At 45.1% G+C, this 20,137-nt stretch overlaps 1 protein-coding gene across 1 annotated transcript in view; it reads left to right on the top strand.

The window, feature by feature from the left end:
* The window catches only part of LOC115098133 (AP-1 complex subunit mu-1-like), a 237,217-nt gene that overhangs the window by 83,791 nt on the left and 133,289 nt on the right, over positions 1-20,137 (top strand). The window contains 1 exon segment of the mRNA XM_029614489.1: positions 13,285-13,411. Coding sequence (XP_029470349.1) covers positions 13,285-13,411 — 127 coding nt within the window.

The following is a 20,137-nucleotide window of genomic DNA, read 5'->3' as shown; positions in this document are numbered from 1 at the left end:
TTCCCACTAGCAGATATTCTGTAACAGCCAACCACCGTAGAATCCCACAACTTCCTCGCCTAATGAGGTAACACCGGACCACATGTGCAATTTCCTCCCCACCTCCCCCGCCCACCCACTCCCCTCCCCCCCTCCTTCCACTCTCACACCTAAGTGAGATATCTCCATGAGAGGCCTGACGTCACCCCCCGACCCTGAAGATACGCTCCCCCCCTCCCCCTCCATCCCCCTTATGAACACAATAGATAAAACAATATCAACTGTTAGGGATGTCAACGTTCCCCATCCAATCATCTTAAAACCCTCAAATATAACTTAATACTGTCCCAGAACTAGACAGCACTAAACTTTAACCACAAATGCCCTTGCAAAGTTCACTTGCCAAGGCATATACTTTCCAACCGGGACACTTGATTGTAGAGCTCTTATCCCGGTTCTTCTAGGTCCTTCGGGCCTCCAGATCTTCTGCATAACCGTCGATCTCCCTTTTCCACTCGCTTCCCATCGAGGTCTTCCCTCTTTCCGAAGAGTGTTTGCTGACGTGATGGCACCTCGACTCACCGAACCAGTTGGTACCATACCAGCCTCTCGTAGTAGTGTCTTCTGCCTCCATAACCTTATGGACTCGAGTTTGGACCCCCCTTAATGGCAAATTGTAATCCAAAAGGGAACAGCCATCTGTACTTTACATTTTGTGATCTCAAAATATTGATAATGTCCCGGAATTCTCTTCTTTTCTTGATAGTTGATAATGCTAAGTCTTGGAAAACCCTCAATTTTATGCTCCTTCCATAAATGGTCCCCTTGGCCCTTGCAGCGTGTGCTACCTTTTCCTTTACTTGGAAGCTATGAAAGCAAGCCACAATGTCTCTGGATTGATTATTCCTCGGGTTTCCCAATGCTCTATGAGCCCGCTCCAGAACCACTTCCCTCACTTCAGCCGCTGTGCCCTCCGGATCCAAAAGAAAGGTACAAATGTCTTGTACTACCTGAGAGCAGTCTCTAAATTCCTCCCCCTCCGGAACTCCACGGAATCTGAGATTAACCCTCCGGGCTCTATTTTCCAAATCTTCCACATGAATTTGCAATTCCTCCTGTGCCTCACGCGCTCGATCCTGCTCTTCTCTCACCCCATCCAGGTCAGAATGCAGTTCTTCCAGCCCTTGCTCATTTTCATCAGCCCTCCGTTCCAGCTCCCGGATGTCTGTCCGCATACCTGCTATCATGGCCCCCAGCTCTTCCCGATACCGGGCCATATCCCCCTTTAGGTCCAGAAACCACTCCCGAAACTCTTGCCTGGTGGGCACCTCTGCCCCACTCTCCTCAACCGATTTCGCCGCCTAGGATGCCAATCCCGTATCATTTTCGCGGGCCGGCGCCATCTTGTCATCTTCCTCGAGGGTGGCTGCTGCCGCCGCGGCTGTAAACGAAAACCTATTCAGATCTGGTTTTTTCCGTGCTGCTGCCATTGCTGTCACTCCTGCGCTCTGGCACAATGTGTGAGGGTAATTTTAAGTCGGATGGCGCCCCGATGGATGAGGATCCGTCGGAGAGGAGGGGAGAGCCGAGATCTCAAGCGGCCATCGCAGCGGGTGACGTCACCGCTCTCCCCTGTTTGCTTTTTTGACTGCCGCAGCACACTGCACCGACAATTTCAATGTGTTACCCACTATGACACCTAGATCTTTCTTGGGTTGTAGCACCTAATATGGAACCCAACATTGTGTAATTATAGCATGGGTTATTTTTCCCTATATGCATCACCTTGCACTTATCCACATTAAATATCATCTGCCATTTGGATGCCCAATTTCCAGTCTCACAAGGTCTTCCTGCAATTTATCACAATCTGCTTGTGATTTAACTACTCGGAACAATTTTGTGTCATCTGCAAGTTTGAAGAAATCTGAAGAAGGGCGTTTATTACGCCATCTCGACATTGGCAGATTGCTGCCCAGATATCTGGAAGTGACACAAGAACTACGAAAGACGGACCATCTGTTCGTCCTGCACAGCGGGAGGAAGCAAGGTGAAGCGGCCCTCGCGGCCCACCATCGCCCGCTGGATTAAAGAAGTTATCAGAGGCAGCTTACGTAGAGGCTGGAAAGTCTCGCCTCTACAGGTCAAGGCTCATTCTACCAGAGCACAAGCGGCATCCTGGGTGGAATTCAGGATGCTGTCGCCTGCAGAAATATGTAAAGCGGCGACATGGTCCTCCCTCCATACCTTTTCCAGGTTCTACCGTCTGGATGTCCAGGCTAGGGAGGACTCGGCATTTGCGAGGGGGCGGCGGTACTACATGGTCCTCAGGCAGCCCTCCCACCCAGGCTGGGAGTAAAGCTTTTGTACATCCCATTCGTTCTGAGTCCATCTGGCTACATGCCAGGAAATGTTGAGATTACTACCTGATAATCTCCTTTTCCTTAGTGTAGACAGATGGACTCAGCATCCCGCCCAGCTGCCTGTGTACATGGGTTTCACCGATTCAAGGTAAGCCATGTCATCTATTTCCATAAGAGCATACACTCTACCAGGTGTCAACGCCTTCCGGTTGTGAATGCTGGCGGTCTCCAGCTACTATCAGTCGGTCAGGGGAATCCTGTTTCACCTTTTCATTGAGCGTCAGTACACCACATCCATAACAGCTTTTGCAAGGAAGATTACTGAGTTGCTACGCTTCCTGTGGGGATATTTATACCCCGTGCTGACGTCAGATCCGTCTCCACTGCTAGCACGCGGATACTATCCCATTCGTTCTGAGTCCAATCTGTCTACACTAAGGAAAAGGAGATTATCAGGTAGTAATCTCAACATTGAGTTAAAAACGGTTGAGGCCCAAGATTGGGAAGAACTAAACCAGGTGGGTTAGAGGTAGTTTAGGTTTAAATGTTGATAATCCAGTAGCACCAGAGTTTACAATTTTTAAAGCAGTTTCAAAAGGAGAAATTGTAATCTTACCTGAATCTTTTTCCTGCAATCCAGCCAAATCAGTCCAGATGCATGGGTTGTGCTCAACAGCCAGCAGACTGGAGAAAGAGAACAGGTTGCTGACATCATTTTATAGGGTCCCATGCTGCACTCAGTCTGCGGTATTCCATTGTAACAAGCTAAGATAAGAGACAACCTCCCCAACCTTAGAACGAAATGGCTTCTAGGCAACGATTTTAGATTAAAAACAAACAAAATAGACCAAGACAATCTTCAGAACATTCAAAGAAAAACCAACAGTTTCTTACCCGAGAGGAACCAAACTGTGGCCCAGCTGATTAATTCTTGGCAGATAGGCAAGTTTCTGGATCAATCTGGCTGGATTCAAGGAAAGAAACTTGCCAGGTTAATTTCTAATGTTTCCTTCCTCTTTCATTAGCAGATCAGTCCCAATGCCTGCGATGTATCCAAGTTATCCCTCAACTGGGTGGGACGCCACCAACCTGCTCAAAATCCATGTGCCAAAAACTGTCTGTTCCCTGGCTCTGATATCAAGGCTTTGAAAAGAAATGTGACAAAGACCAAGTTGCTGCTCTACAAATTTCCAGTGGCAATACCAAATGTAGCTGAGCCCAAGTTCAGATCCCAGGCAGGGACTAATTCTCTCACAGGAGTCTGAATGTTTCATCTCACCCCCCTGCCCCCAAAGGAGCCAGAGCCTCATCTGGATAAGAAGACAATGATCTACTCTGCAGATAACCTCTGTAAAAAGCAATAGTCATTACCCTGTACCTTTAAAGAATTTAGGACTAACCCTTTATTCAAATCTTTCTGCAGAAAGTCCATAATTGATATTAATAAAGCTCTCTTGGCAGATACTCTACTTGCTTTGCCAGTCCTCAAAGGTCCTCCAGACTCTCACATATGCTAACGACAGAGAAACCTTCTTTACCCTTGTAACACCAGTCTATGGAATGGGCCACTGGACAAAGGAAATGCCACTGGATCCTCTTTCATATCCTTACCAGATATGCATACATAGATATCTGGGCCAGTTGGGAGCAACTAAGATCATGAGGCCTTAATGTTTGGAAATCCTATGCATAATTTTGCCCACTAATGGCCAAGGCAGAAATAGAGAAGCCTTGTACTGGCCATTTCTGATCAGGGCATCCAACTCTGATGAATCCTTCTTCTTTCGACAGAAAAAGTTCTTTATCTTGGCATTGCTGCTGAAAGTCATCAAATCCATCATCAGTTATTACTGCCACCCCCCCCCCCCCCCCATTTGTTCACTATCAGCGAGAACACCACCTCAGTCAGACCATTCTTCTGGATTCAGTTCCAGCTGTGAAAATCAGCCTGCAGATTTTCTACTCTTGTGTGGGATAAACACTGTGGATCCATAAAGTCTAGAGGATGTGAATGAAGAGAAGAGGCATGGGGGTGGCTTGTGGGAATGACGGCTACTACCTGGAGATTAATATCCTTATTCAATAAACATACACACTGTTAATGCGACACCAACATTGCTCTATTCTTCAACGGCAGTAGGAAATGTGGAAAAAAGGATTTGCATCCACAAAAAAGCAGGGGAGTAGCTTGTTTGTTACGGCGGTTACTACCCAGAATCAATTAAGCCTGATACTTCACTTGGAATACATATCCAGCGCAGCTCACTGCTTCAATGGCAGGGGGAATGAAGAAAAGAGGATTTATATTCAGACAACCAATAAGGACTGAATTGCACAGGCTGGGTAAACAAGCGTGGGAGTATCTTGCTTATTACGGCGGTTACTACCCCTAAACAATTAGCAAGATACTTCACTTAGATGCAGCACCAGCACTGCTATCTATTGATGGCGGGGGTGGAAGAGAAATAGAACCAAAAAGTTAGTTATAAGGGCCAAGAGTAACAGCTATGTATGAAAAAAACAAGTGCGAAAGCTTGCTGGGCAGACTGGATGGGCCGTTTGGTCGTCTTCTGCCATCATTTCTATGTTTCTATGTTTCTATATGCACTGCTGAAATCATCCTTGCATGTTTCTTTGCACAATTAATCAAAAGACCTGCCTCTTGCATTACATGAAAACTTCTGTTTCCTCATTGATTCACGTATTCTACTGCATCACATTTATTTATTTATTTATTTAGATTCTTTTATATACCGAAGTATAGCAGGGTGCCTTCACTCCGGTTTACAATGTATCCAACATCATACATAAAATGCATTCATAACGAACATTGTCTGAAAGAATTCTGACTGCTCGACTCCTTAAAAGAGGAGGAAAATGTAGGAGCACCAACCTTATCTTCTTCATTTCCAAATGATTGATAAACCACCTGGTCTCTCTCGGCATTTAAGTGCTCTGAGTCCCCTGACCCTGATAGTGCAACCCTCAACGTAGGAGCAGACATTGGTCAACATTGTAATTCTTGAGGGGAAGTCAAGATCTACTTCTCTCCTCTTGATTTCTGGAAATCAGACACCAATCCAAATTCCTCTTTACGTGATCAGGCAGTGGCAGCTTCTGGGAATATACCTGAGACTATTTCAACAGCAAGGCCTTTTGTAAGGGTCTTGGATGAGCCCTCACCCAATGATGCTGTCGGTTAACCAAACTTCTGAAGGTATTCCCAGGCTGTGGAACTCTGAAACCGTAACAAGGCCCTCGCTTTACTCTGCAGCTTCTGGAGCCTTTCTTTGGTCAGATGACCTAAACTTATATTGAATTGTGCCCCCAGATATTCCAAGGCTTGGGATGCAATCTGTTTGCTCTTGTTGACCAGCCAAGAACTTGCAAGAATTGCACCACTCTGGCAATAGCAGCCTTGCTCTCCTGAATTGTTTTTGCCTGAATCAGCCATTTATCTAGATATGGATGAATTAGAATACCATCTTGAGAAGAACAGCTGCTATCACCACCATCACCTTAGAAAAGTTCCTTGGGGCAGTGGCCAAGCCAAAGGGCAAAGCTCAAAAATGGAAGTGATCCTCCAGAGTTGTAAAATGAAGTTCCTGGACATACCCAGATCAGTCCAGACCAGTGGGTTATGCACTCCCACCAGCAGATGGAGGTAGAGAACAAACCTTTGAGGCTGTTTAAGCAGGAGGAATTGCGTCCCCTTATTCCCCAAGTTCTGGAGGAACTGGGGCTCCAACTGTCACAGGAGGATTTGGACAGCGAAGGGGTCAACCCGGTCCTGGATGGGCTGCGAGGACCCCCCTCAGCTTTCCCAATTCTGAAGAAAATTCAGAAGCTTATCAGCAGGGCGTGGGATGCCCCAGAGGCCGGCTTCAAGGTGGGACGGGCCATGGCCAAGCTGTATCTGCTGCTGGAAGAGCATTTGGAGCCCTTACGGACCACCCACTGTTACTAGGAAGACTACCATTCCTGGATTTAGCAACCACAGGACCCGGCTGCCTTGGGGATCATATCCCAGGCGCAGGTGGTGCGCCTTGAGGCAGGGGTGGCTTACACGGCGGATGCCCTGTATGACCTGGTACGGACATCGGCGCGTTCCATGGTCTCTTCAGTGGCGGCCTGACACTTGCGTTGGCTCCGGAATTGGTTGGCTGACTCTTTTTCTAAAGCACGTTTTTTGTGCAATCTTCCCTTCAGGGGGAAGCTCCTGTTTTGGTAAGGAAATTGAACCAGCTGGTAAAGTCACTGGGAGAAGCCAAAGGGAATAGGCTCCTGGAGGATAGAAAGCCCTTTTGGAAGGCCTTTTCCCCAAGGACACGGATCAGAGATTCCTATGGATCCAGGCCTTCCTTGGGATGTCAACAGTCCTTTTGGGGAACCAACCAGGCAGCAAGAGGAGGTTCCAGCCAGGGAGCTGTAGCTGGCAAAGCCTCCCAATGAAAGGAGCACCCACTCCCTGGAGGCAGTGGTAGGGGGACGGCTGTCCCAATTCTACAAGAAGTGGGCAAGAATTACGACCGACCAGTGGGTACTGCAGGTGATCCGCGTCTGTTACGCCTTAGAATTTTCTCACCCTCCCAGAAACGCCTTCCTGGTGTCGTGCTGTTCTTCCCTAAACAAGCGAACCGTGGTGGCTATGCTAAGCTGTCTGATAAGCCTGCAGGCCATCGTTCCAGTTCCAGAGGCAGATCAAGGGGCCGGACAGTACTCGGAGTACTTTGTGGTGCCAAAATAAGAGGGGACATTTCGTCCCATTCTGGACCTCCAGCAAGTGAACCAGAGTCTGAAAGTCCCGTGTTTTCGAATGGAAACCCTGCGCATGTTGACTGCGGCGGTGCGCAAGGGGGGGAGAGTGCCTCGCCTCCTTGGACCTCACAGAGGCCTACCTACATATCCTGATCTGGAATGATCATCAGCACTTCCTGCAGTTCTCGATCCTGGGACAGCATTTCCAGTTTTGTGCACTCCCCTTTGGGCTGGCATCGGCACCCCGCACCTTCACCAAGATGATGGTGGTAGTTGTGGCAGCCCTCTGGCGGGAAGGAGTGTTGGTGCACCCGTACCTCGACGACTGGCTCCTCTAGGCGAAGTTGGAGGAAGACTGTCAATGAACTATTCGTCATGTGACCCACATGCTGCAGTCATTAGGGTGGGTGATCAACCTTGCGAAGAGTCACCTGATTCCCTCCCAGGTCCTGGAATACCTAGGGGCTCGCTTCGACACTCACCTGGGCCTGGTGTTTCTGATGGAGGAGCGGATGCGCAAATTGCAACAGCAGGTGAATTGCTTGAGATTGATGCAGACTCCTATGGCCTGGGACTATCTACAGGTAATGGGATCCATGGCCTCTACGCTAGATCTCGTCCCATGGGTGTTTGCTCACTTGAGGCCATTTCAGCAAGTGCTCCTGTCCCGGTGGAGCCCAGTGTCGGAGCAGTATCAGGTGCAGCTGTCCCTGACCTCGCAGTCCAGATCCAGCCTGGCATGGTGGCTAGTGGATTCCAATCTGCAGAGAGGAATGCCCCTCAAAACCCCAGACTGGGTAGTAGTGTCCACGGACAACAGCCTCCAAGGCTGGGGTGCGGTGTGTCTGGGCAGAGCGGCACATGGCGTGTGGTTGGAGTCAGAACGAGCTTGGTCAATCAACTGCCTAGAAACCAGGGCAGTGCGCAGGGCATTGGAATCATTTCTGGATCTGGTGCAGGGTCGGATGACTTGAGTGTTTTCACCACCACGGTGGAGTATCTCAACCACCAAGGTGGTACAAAGAGCCCTGCCGTAGCCCGAGAAGCTCATCTCCTCTTCACCTGGGCCGAATGCCATCTGGAGGGCATTGCTGCCTCTCACGTGGCAGGCGTGTACAACCTCCAGGCGGACTTCCTCAGCAGGCAACAGCTGGATCCAGGAGAGTGGGAGCTGACAAGAGGCGTGGAACCTCATTTGTGCCAGATGGGGGACTCCCCAGTTGGACCTCATGGCGACCCGTCTCAACGTGAAGGCGACATGTTTTTTTTTCAGTTGACGGAAGGAGATGGGGTTGGTAGGTCTCAACGCCCTGATGTCCAAATGGCTGACAGGAATCTGTTGTACGCCTTTCCCCCTTGGCCTCTCATCGGTCGAATCCTCAGACGAGTGGAACAGCACTGAGGTCAAGTAGTGCTGGTGGCTCCGGAGTGGCCACGTCACCCTTGGTTTGCAGATCTGGTACGGCTGGCGCATTTACTGGACCTGTTGATTCAGGGTCCCATCTTCTCGGATCGGGAGGATCGCTGCTTCTCTCACGGCTTGCCTTTTGAGAGGCGGCATTTGCGATTGAAGGGGTATTCATAGCCGGTGATTGCCACGTTGTTACAGGCCAGGCGCCCTTCCACTTCCATGGCGTACGTGCGAGTCTGGACAGTGTTAGAGTCCTGGTGTGCGCAACAGGGGATGGGGCCAGGGTTGGCGCCCGTCCCTCATAGTCTGGCTTTTCTACAGCAGGGTCTCTCCAAGGGCCTAACATACAGTTCCCTACGCGTTCAGTTTTAAGCTCTGGGATGTTTTAAGGGGACGAATAGCAGATCCCCGGCCTGCCACCCCGATGTGGTTCGCTTCCTGAATGGTCAAGCATTTGAAGCCACCTGTTCGGAAACTGTGCCCAGAGTGGAACTCGAACCTCGTCCTATGGGCTTGGTCTGTACTGCCCTTTGAGCCAGTGGGTCAGGCTTCTCTCAAGGACCTGACCCTGAAGACTGTCTTCTTAGTGGCTGTTAGTTCAGCGAGGCGCATTTCTGAATTGCAGGCTCTGTCCTGCCGGGATCCGTTTTTGCGGTTTTCAGCGGACAGAGTGTCTTTATGCATGGTGTCGGCATTTCTTGTTAATCAGTTGGTAGAGCTCTCTGGCTTCCCAGACTGGTTCCGCGATTTGACAACAGATAGAGACCTGCATTTGTTGGATGTGCGTCGGATTCTATTGCACTATTTGAAGATCACCAGTCCCTTCCGGAAATCGGATCATTTATTTGTTCTGTTTGGTGGTCCTAGGCGAGGGAACAAGGCATTCAAGGCCACTCTGTCTAGGTGGCTGAAGGAGACCATTGCTTCAGCATACATTTGCAACGGCTGCTCCGTCCCGATCGGCTTGACAGCACATTCGACGCAGGCACAAGCAGACTCTTGTGTGGAGTGCCAGCTGGTTTTGCCACAGGAGATATATAGAGCTGCGGTTTGGCCCTCTCTGCATACCTTTTCCAAGCATTACCGCTTGGATGTTAAAGCGCCGGAGGACTCCAATTTTGGGGAATGAATGCTTCGGGTCTTTCGGGATTCCCCCCCCCTCCCCCAGAGTAATGTGGCTTTGGTACATCCCACTGGTCTGGACTAATCTGGGTATGTCCAGGAAAGGAAAATTGGTTCTTGCCTACTAATTTTCGTTCATGTAATACCACAGATCAGTCCAGAGGCCTGCCCAGACGTGACTGCCGAAAGATGGGCTGACCCCTTAGGTGAGCTACCGTGTTGAAGTACTCTTTATTCTGATACTGAGACGGGTAGGATTTCCAACCTTAGGGGAATCTAACCCTCCTGTTTTTTGATGTTCGCCTTGTTCGGTGTGAATAGATGTTTAAGGTTGTTTAAAGTTAGTTTCAGTGGTTTTTTTGCTTGGGGATCAACCAATACTGAGGAACTGCAGTTGGCACTAAGGTTATATAGCTGTGCCTTGACGTTTTGTGTTCTGCCTCCATCTGCTGGTGGGAGTGCATAACCCACTGGTCTGGACTGGTCTATGGTATTACAGGAACGAAAATTAGCAGGTAAGAACCAATTTTCCTATATTGCTGATCATCCTTTCTCTCATCATAATATGCAGATACACGTCCATCAAATCCAAGGACATTGAGAATTCCCCTTGCCTCACTGCTTCCATAACTGATATTAAGGTTTTCATTTTGAAATGTCACCTTCAGAACTTTGATTTTCAGATCTAATATGGAGCCAAACGTATCCTCCTTTGGATCTATGAAGTAGATTGAGTACCTTCCCTTGCCTCGTTGAGAGAGCAGAAGTAGGACTACTACCTCTAATAGCAGCAGATGCTTGAGAGCTACCTGCTCTGCATCCATTTTTCGAGCAGATTGACAAGGGAAAACCATAAAAGTGTCTGAAATAGAACAGGAAAGCTCAAGGGCATATCCCTGACTACCCCCAGAACTCTGTGATCTGATGTAATTTGGGGACAGATCTGGAAAAATGCTGATAATCACCTGCCTACCTCCTGAGCCAAAGACTGGGTCGTCAAAACTTCATTGTTTTTGATGACCCAGGCTTGTGTCTTTGTCTTTTTTTATTTATTTTATTTTTTAATCGTTCCAAAAGGATTGACAAGTATTGTAGCAGGGTTGGCCAACTCCAGTCCTCTAGTTACAAACAGGCCAGGTTTTCAGGATATCCACAATGAATCTGCATGAGAGCTTTTCATGCACTACTATTTATTTATTTATTTGATGAGTTTTATATACCGTCATTCGGTAAAGCCATCATAACGGTTTACAAAAGCTCAAAATGCAGGATCTTTAACAATTGAGCAAAAAGGGATAACAGGAAGTATACTACCTCCATTATATGCACATTTATTTTATGCATATTTAGTATGAATATCCTGAAAATCTGGCCTGTTTTTGGCTCTCCTGTACTATAGAGTCTAGATCATTTGGTTATCTGATGATCTTGATCTTCCATGTTTTGGGTCACAAAACTGACTTCTAGTTGTAATAGTCTTCGAAATCCCTTTGGGCTTATCCTTTTTTAACCTTGATGACTTAGATTCTCCCAAGGTCTTCACAAATTTGTCTAGGTCCTCATCAAAAGAGAAGGTTCCTCTTTAAAGAAAATGTAAGCAACTGACTCATGCATATGGATTCTGCCATCCAGTTATACAGCCACAACAAATGTGTTGCTGCCTCAATAGAGGCCATACTTCCAGCCATAGCCTGAATCAAATCATGAGACGTGCCAAATAGGCTGCCACAGAATCTTAAGGAAGACCTGTATATGCTGAGTCAGTCGCAGTTCGGCTCTAGCCACGGTGACGCTATACACAGCCACTTTAAGGGCTAGATTGGCGGCTTCAAAAGTGTGCTTAAGGGCAGATTCAGTCCTGCTATCCTAAGCAGCCTTAAGGGACACATTATCTTCAACAGGAATAGTGGTTCTTGTAGTGACCACACAAACAAGCACATCTATCTTAGGAACCTTCAGTTTCTCCCTCTCCTGTGCATTCAGGGATAAAGTTTAGTCATTGCCTTTCCATTGTTAAAACTGGCTTCTGGAGAATCACACGCTCAAGAAATCAACTGTTATGGACCTGTGCAGTGGAAATGATTTGGAAGGATTTTGCAAATCTTCCATTATAGGGTCTTCTACAGAATTTGGGTCCTTTGCCTCTGCAGTATCCAAAGTTGCAAAGATTGAGATCTCAAACTAGGTAGCTCTTCCTTTATGAAATAGGCAAATCATATGAGTGGTAGTCATCCCTGGGGGAATACCCCCCCCATCTCATCACTTCCATAAGGTTTTTTTTGTTTTGACAATCCCTAAGGAAGGATCAGATCTGAAGGATTTTTCCTCTATCAGATCTTCTTCAGTTTGCTTTCTTGGCCTTTTATGGCTAGAAGCTAAAGGCAAACTTGTCTGTGGCAAATGCACCGAGATGCTGCTCCAGGGCTGAATCGGCGCCCCCCCCCCCCCCAAATTACAAATAGCGCTCTCGCTCCTCACAAGATTGGCATATGCTTCTGTCCCTTGCTGAAATCTGCTGTGCTCCAGACATATACCACACTCGGGGTTTCTCTTTCTATGCTCTGCAGGAGCAGCCAGTCCCGTTAACCTTCTGCTTACTACTGTCCTATCAAAAAAAAAAAATAAAGAAATATATACCTGGTCTCCTACTTCTGAGCTGATATAGTCTATTAGCAGCATTCTGCTTCTGCCAGTGCATCCTGTCTGTTTCCTTTTTTTTTTTTTGTACTTAATTAGTAAGGCCAGAACAAAAGGAAGGAAACCCCCCCTTTTTTTTTTTTTCCAGGGAGAAGAGACCATGGAAATAGAGAAATCCAGAGGAGGGAGGGGCAGTTTCAGTTTTGAGAGAAGGAGGCCTGTACCACAAGGCAGCCCCCTGGCTGAAAGGCTAAGCTCAACTAGGGGAGGAAGTCCAACAGCTATCGCCCTAGGAGCAGTTCAACCAGGGAAGAAAGTCTTAACACTAATCACTCCAGGAGCAGCTAAATCCTGCAGCTGTTTCTTCACCCATCCCAAACCAGGACTCAGTTACTTCACAGGATACTTGCCTATCATCTGCTGGAGACAGAGAATAATGGCAGGCTGAGGTCAACACGGGACCCTAAATGCCATGATGTCAGCAAACCTGTTCTGTCTTCATCTGCTGACAGGGAGTATGACCCATGTGTCTGGACTGGTCTGGCTGGATGAAGAGGAAGCTAGTTTATAGATAACTTATCTAATTGGTAAAAGCTACAGGAGTCAGACCTCTGTCCTGCTAATAATCTATATAAGAGAAGCAGGAACTGTGGAGTGGGTGGGTGAGAGGTAGGGTGAGATGGCCTCTCTTATAGCAACTTAAGCTATGCATTATGTTAAGCTTGTCACAGCTTTGTATGCTGGGATATGTGGCCTACAAGGCAACTGTCGAAAACATATGCAAACATTTTAGGTGCAGGTTAAGGCAAATATGTGTGCTAACTTTTATTTAATTCATAAGCTGCTGGTGCTGAATTACTATTGGTACAGTTTATGTAAAAATTTATGCAGAGTTAGGTTAATGTCTCTGCATCTTTTTGTCCCTCAAGCTGGTACAATTTTCTGATGGAAGGTGCTGAAGGCAGTTTTTGCCAATAAAGTTAAATGTACTTCTCTCCTTTCTTCTGCATCTAGGTTAGTGCCAATGGAAATGTGCTGCGCAGTGAGATTGTGGGATCCATTAAAATGAGGGTGTTCCTCTCGGGAATGCCAGAGCTGCGACTTGGCTTAAATGATAAAGTTCTCTTTGAAAACACAGGCCGTAAGTGTAGTGTGTTTTATACAGCGTATTTGTGTAGATATTTTAATGTGCATGTTATTTGTTGCCTGAAACCTAAGTCTACCTCTACAGACAATAAAATCTGATGCTGGCAATCACTTTTTTTTTTATTTTATTGAATTTTTCACATTATACATGAAAATAATAAAGGAAATATATGCATGCCTCTAACAATATACAATAAAGAAAACAAAAAACATAAATAACTGTGTGCATCAAAAACAAGTCCTCATCTAATAGAGCTTTAAGGGAAAAACAGAAGAAAAAACTAAACTTATAGCATATGCTCCAAGGCCCAGTATTAAACAAATGTACTTATAACCTCAATCATTAACTCTCCCCCTATATACTAACAGATTTATCAGCAATAAAAGTCTCTAAATACATAAGAACATAAGAACATGCCATACTGGGTCAGACAAGGGTCCATCAAGCCCAGCATCCTGTTTCCAACAGTGGCCAATCCAGGCCATAAGAACCTGGCAAGTACCCAAAAAGTCTATTCCATGTTACCATTGCTAATGGCAGTGGCTATTCTCTAAGTGAACTTAATAGCAGGTAATGGACTTCTCCTCCAAGAACTTATCCAATCCTTTTTTAAACACAGCTATACTAACTGTACTAACCACATCCTCTGGCAACAAATTCCAGAGTTTAATTGTGCGTTGAGTAAAAAAGAACTTTCTCCGATTAGTTTTAAATGTGCCCCATGCTAAAATCATGGAGTGCCCCCTAGTCTTTCTACTATCTGAAAGAGTAAATAACCGATTCACATCTACCCGTTCTAGACCTCTCATGATTTTAAACATCTCTATCATATCCCCCCTCAGCCATCTCATCTCCAAGCTAAAAAATGTTAACATCTTTAGTCTTTCCTCATAGGGGAGCTGTTCCATTTCCCTTATCATTTTGGTAGCCCTTCTCTGTACCTTCTCCATCGCAATTATATCTTTTTTGAGATGCGGCGACCAGAATTGTACACAGTATTCGAGGTGCGGTCTCACCATGGAGCGATACAGAGGCATTATGACATTTTCCGTTTATTCACCATTCCCTTTCTAATAATTCCCAACATTCTGTTTGCTTTTTTGACTGCCGCAGCACACTGAACAGACGATTTCAATGTGTTATCCACTATGACACCTAGATCTTTCTTGGGTTGTAGCACCTAGTATGGAACCCAACATTGTGTAATTATAGCATGAATATTTTTCCCTATATGCATCACCTTGCACTTATCCACATTAAATTTCATCTGCCATTTGGATGCCCAATTTTCCAGTCTCACAAGGTCTTCCTGCAATTTATCACAATCTGCTTGTTATTTAACTACTCTGAACAATTTTGTGTCATCTGCAAATTTGATTATCTCACTTGTCGTATTTCTTTCCAGATCATTTATAAATATATTGAAAAGTAAGGGTCCCAATACGGATCCCTGAGGCACTCCACTGTCCACTCCCTTCCACTGAGAAAATTGTCCATTTAATCCTACTCTGTTTCCTGTCTTTTAGCCACTTTGTAATCCACTAAAGGACATCGCCACCTATCCCATGACGTTTTACTTTTCCTAGAAGCCTCTCATGAGAAACTTTGTCAAATGCCTTCTGAAAATCCAAGTACACTACATCTACCGGTTCACCTTTATCCACATGTTTATTAACTCCTTCAAAAAAGTGAAGCAGATTTGTGAGGCAAGACTTGCCCTGGGTAAAGTCATACTGACTTTGTTCCATTAAACCATGTCTTTCTATATGTTCTGTGATTTTTATGTTTAGAACACTTTCCACTATTTTTCCTGGCACTGAAGTCAGGCTAACCGGTCTGTAGTTTCCCGGATCGCCCCTAGAGCCCTTTTTAAATATTGGGGTTACATTTGCTATCCTCCAGTCTTCAGGTACAATGGATGATTTTAATGATAGGTTACAAATTTTTCCTAAGAGGTCTGAAATTTCATTTTTTAGTTCCTTCAGAACTCTGGGGTGTATACCATCCGGTATAGGTGATTTACTACTCTTCAGTTTGTCAATCAGGTCTACCTCCATTACAGGTACCTCCCCAACATCCTCTTCAGTAAACACCGAAGCAAAGAAATCATTTAATCTTTCCGCGATGGCCTTATCTTCTCTAAGTGCCCCTTTAACCCCTCGATCATCTAACGGTCCAACTGACTCCCTCACAGGCTTTCTGCTTCGGATATATTTTAAAAAGTTTTTACTGTGAGTTTTTGCCTCTACAGCCAACTTCTTTTCAAATTCTCTCTTAGCCTGTCTTATCAATGTCTTAAATTTAACTTGCCAACGTTTATGCTTTATCCTATTTTCTTAAGACATAAGAAATTGCCATGCTGGGTCAGACCAAGGGTCCATCAAGCCCAGCATCCTGTTTCCAACAGAGGCCAAAACCAGGCCACAAGAACCTGGCAATTACCGAAACACTAAGAAGAACCCATGCTACTGATGCAATTAATAGCAGTGGCTATTCCCTAAGTAAATTTGATTAATAGCCGTTAATGGACTTCTCCTCTAAGAACTTATCCAAACCTTTTTTGAACCCAGCTACACTAACTGCACTAACCACCTCCTCTGGCAACAAATTCCAGAGCTTTATTGTGCGTTGAGTGAAAAAGAATTTTCTCCGATTAGTCTTAAATGTGTTACTTGCTAACGTCATGGAATGCCCCCTAGTCCTTCTATTATTCGAAAGTGTAAATAACCGAGTCACATCTACTCGTTCAAGACCTCTCATGATCTTAAAGACCTCTATCATATCCCCCCCTCAGCCGTCTCTTCTCCAAGCTGAACAGCCCTAACCTCTTTAGCCTTTCCTCATAGGGGAGCTGTTCCATCCCCTTTATCATTTTGGTTGCCCTTCTCTGCGCCTTCTCCATCGCAGCTATATCTTTTTTGAGATGCAGTGACCAGAATTGTACACAGTATTCAAGGTGCGGTCTCACCATGGAGCGATACAGAGGCATTATGACATTTTCCGTTCTATTAACCATTCCTTTCCTAATAATTCCTACCATTCTATTTGCTTTTTTGACTGCTGCAGCACATTGAGCCGACGATTTTAAAGTATTATCCACTGATGCCTAGATCTTTTTCCTGGGTTGTAGCTCCTAATATGGAACCTAACATTGTGTAACTACAGCAAGAGTTATTTTTCCCCTATATATGCAACACCTTGCACTTGTCCACATTAAATTTCAGCTGCCATTTGGATGCCCAATCTTCCAGTCTTGCAAGGTCCTCCTGTAATGTATCACAGTCTGCTTGTGATTTAACTACTCTGAATAATTTTGTATCATCTGCAAATTTGATAACCTCACTCGTCGTATTCCTTTCCAGATCATATATATATATATATATATATATAAAATAAACACCAGTCCAAGTACAGATCCCTGAGGCACTCCATGGTTTACCCTTTTCCACTGAGAAAATTGACCATTTAATCCTATTTTCTGTTTCCTGTCTTTTAACCAGTTTGTAATCCACGAAAGGACACCACCTCCTATCCCATGACTTTTTAGTTTTCGTAGAAGCCTCTCATGAGGGACTTTGTCAAATGCTTTCTGAAAATCCAAATACACTACATCTACCGGTTCACCTTTATCCACATGTTTATTAACCCCTTCAAAAAAATGAAGCAGATTTGTTAGGCAAGACTTCCCTTGGGTAAATCCATGTTGACTGTGTCACATTAAATCATGTCCTTCTATATGCTCTACGATTTTGATCTTGAGAATAGTTTCCACTATTTTTCCCGGCACTGAAGTCAGGCTCACTGGTCTATAGTTACCCGGATCGCCCATGGAGCCTTTTTTAAATATTGGGGTTACATTGGCCACCCTCCAGTCTTCAGGTACAATGGATGATTTTAATGAAAAGTTACAAATTTTAACTAATAGATCAGAAATTTCATATTTGAGTTCCTTCAGTACCCTAGGTTGCATACCATCCGGTCCAGGTGATTTGCTACTCTTTAGTTTGTCAATCTGGCCTACTACATCTTCGAGGTTCACAGTGATTTCCTTCAGTTCGTCTGAGTCATCACCCCTGAAAACCATCTCTGGAACTGGTATCTCCCCAACATCCTCATTAGTAAACACGGAGGCAAAGAATTCATTTAGTCTTTCTGCAATGGCCTTATCTTCCCTAAGAGCCCCTTTAACCCCTCTGTCATCTAATGGTCCAACCGACTCCCTCACAGGTTTTTTGCTTTGGATATATTTAAAGTTTTTATTATGAGTTTTTGCCTCTATGGAAAACATCATTTCAAATTCTCTCTTCGCCTGTCTTATCAATGTTTCACACTTACCTCGACAATGCTTATGTTTTATCCTATTTTCTTCAGATGGATCCTTCTTCCAATTTTTGAAGGATGTTTTTTTTGGCTAAAATAGCCTCTTTCACCTCACCTTTTAACTATGACTGTAATTGTTTTGCCTTCCTTCCACCTTTCTTAATGCGCGGAATATATATGGACTGCGACTCTAGGATTGTATTTTTAAACAATGTCCAAGCCTGTTGAACACTTTTAACCTTTGCAGCTGCACCTTTCAGTTTTTTTCTAACTATTTTCCTCATTTTATCAAAGTTTCCCTTTTTAAAATTTAGTGTTAGAGCTGCAGATTTACTTATTGTCCCCCTTCCAGTTATTAGTTTAAATTTGATCATGTTATGATCACTGTTGCCAAGTGGCCCACCACCATTACTTCTTTCACCAAATCTTGCGTTCCACTAAGAATTAAATCTAAAATAGCTCCCTCTTGTTGGTTCCTGAACCAATTGCTCCATGAAGCAATCATTTATTACATCCAGGAACTTTGTCTCTAGCAAGTCCTGATGTTATATTTACCCAGTCAATATTGGGGTAATTGAAATCTCCCATTATTATTGCACTGCCAAATTGGTTTGCTTCCCTGATTTCTCTTAGCATTTCATCATCTGTCTGACCATTTTGTCCAGGTGGACGGTAGTATACTCCTATCACTATACTCTTACCCAACACACATGGGATTTCTACCCATATAGATTCTACTGAGCATTTAGTCTCTTGTATGATCTTTATCTTGTTAGACTCTATACCCTCCCGGACATAGTGCCACACCCCCCACCAAGTTGATCCTCCCTATCATTGCGATACAATTTGTACCCTGATATAGCACTGTCCCATTAGTTATCCTCCTTCCACCAAGTCTCTGTGATGCCAATTATGTCAATCTCATCATTTGCTGCTATACACTCTAACTCTCCCATCTTACTTCTTAGACTTCTGGCATTGGCATACAGACATTTCAAAGTGGGGTTTTTGCTTGTTTTAACAACCTGCTTTTCAGTTGTTTGGGATAATTCGGAAATCATTAGCTTTGGTGATTTTTTACATATAGGCATATGAATTATGTTTGCTTTTGATGGAACCTCTCTGTTGGGATGCCCTAACTCTCCTGTTTCATTAGTATCCTTCAAGGATACATTTCTCCGAACCATGCACTGGTGAGTGACTGCTTTCCCTCTTGTTCTAGTTTAAAAGCTGCTCTATCTCCTTTTTGAAAGTTAGTGCCAGCAGCTTGGTTCCACTCTGGTTAAGGTGGAGCCCGTCCTTTCGGAAAAGTCTCCCCTTTCCCCAAAAGTTTCCCCAGTTCCTTTCAAAGCTGAATCCCTCTTCCCTGCACCATCATCTCATCCACGCATTGAAACTCTGGAGCTCTGCCTGCCTCTGGGGACCTGCACGTGGAACAGGAAGCATTTCAGAGAGCCACCCTGGAGGTTCTGGATTTCAGCTTCCTACCTAAAATCCTAAATTTGGCTTCCAGAACCTCTCTCCCACATTTTCCTATGTCGTTGGTGCCCATATGTACCACGACAGCCGGCTCCTCCCCAGCACTGTCTATAATCCTATCTAGGTGACGCCTGAGGTCTGCCACCTTCGCACCAGGCTGGCAAGTTTACCAGGCGGTCCTCACGTCCACCAGCCACCCTGCTATCTACATTTCTAATAATTGAATCACCAACTATGATGGCCGGCTTAACCCTTCCCTCCTGGGCAGTAGCCCTGGGAGATTTGTCCTCAGTGCGAGAGGACAATACATCACCTGGAGAGCCAGACCCTTTCTACAGGATCACTTCCTGCTACACTGTTGGATCTTTCTTCCAATTTTTGAATGAAGATCTTTTGGCTAAAATAGCTTCTTTCACCTCCCCTTTTAACCATGCCGTTAATCGTTTTGCCTTCTTTCCACCTTTCTTAATGTATGGAATTCATCTGGACTGTGCTTCTAGAATGGTATTTTTTTAACAATGACCTCGCCTCTTGGACATTTTTTTACTTTTGTAGCTGCTCCTTTCAGTTTTTTTCTAACAATTTTTCTCATTTTATCAAAGTTTCCCTTTTGAAAGTTTAGCATGAGAGCCTTGGATTTGCACACTGTTCCTCTTCCAGTCATTAAATCAAATTTGATCATATTATGATCACCATTGCAAGCGGCCCCACCATCGTTACCCCTCTCACCAAGTCCTGTGCTCCACTGAGAATTAGATCTAAAATTGCTCCCTCTCTCATTGGTTCCTGAACCAATTGCTCCATAAAGCTATCATTTATTCCATCCAGGAATATTATCTCTCTGGCGTGTCCCGATACATTTACCCAGTCAATATTGGGGTAATTGAAATCTCCCATTATTACTGCACTACCAATTTGGTT

The sequence above is a fragment of the Rhinatrema bivittatum genome, chromosome 8 (genome assembly GCF_901001135.1).
Source record: "Rhinatrema bivittatum chromosome 8, aRhiBiv1.1, whole genome shotgun sequence".
NCBI classification, from domain to species: Eukaryota; Metazoa; Chordata; class Amphibia; order Gymnophiona; family Rhinatrematidae; genus Rhinatrema; species Rhinatrema bivittatum.
Note: the sequence above shows the minus strand (reverse complement) of the source record. Positions and strands in the feature narration are given on the sequence as shown.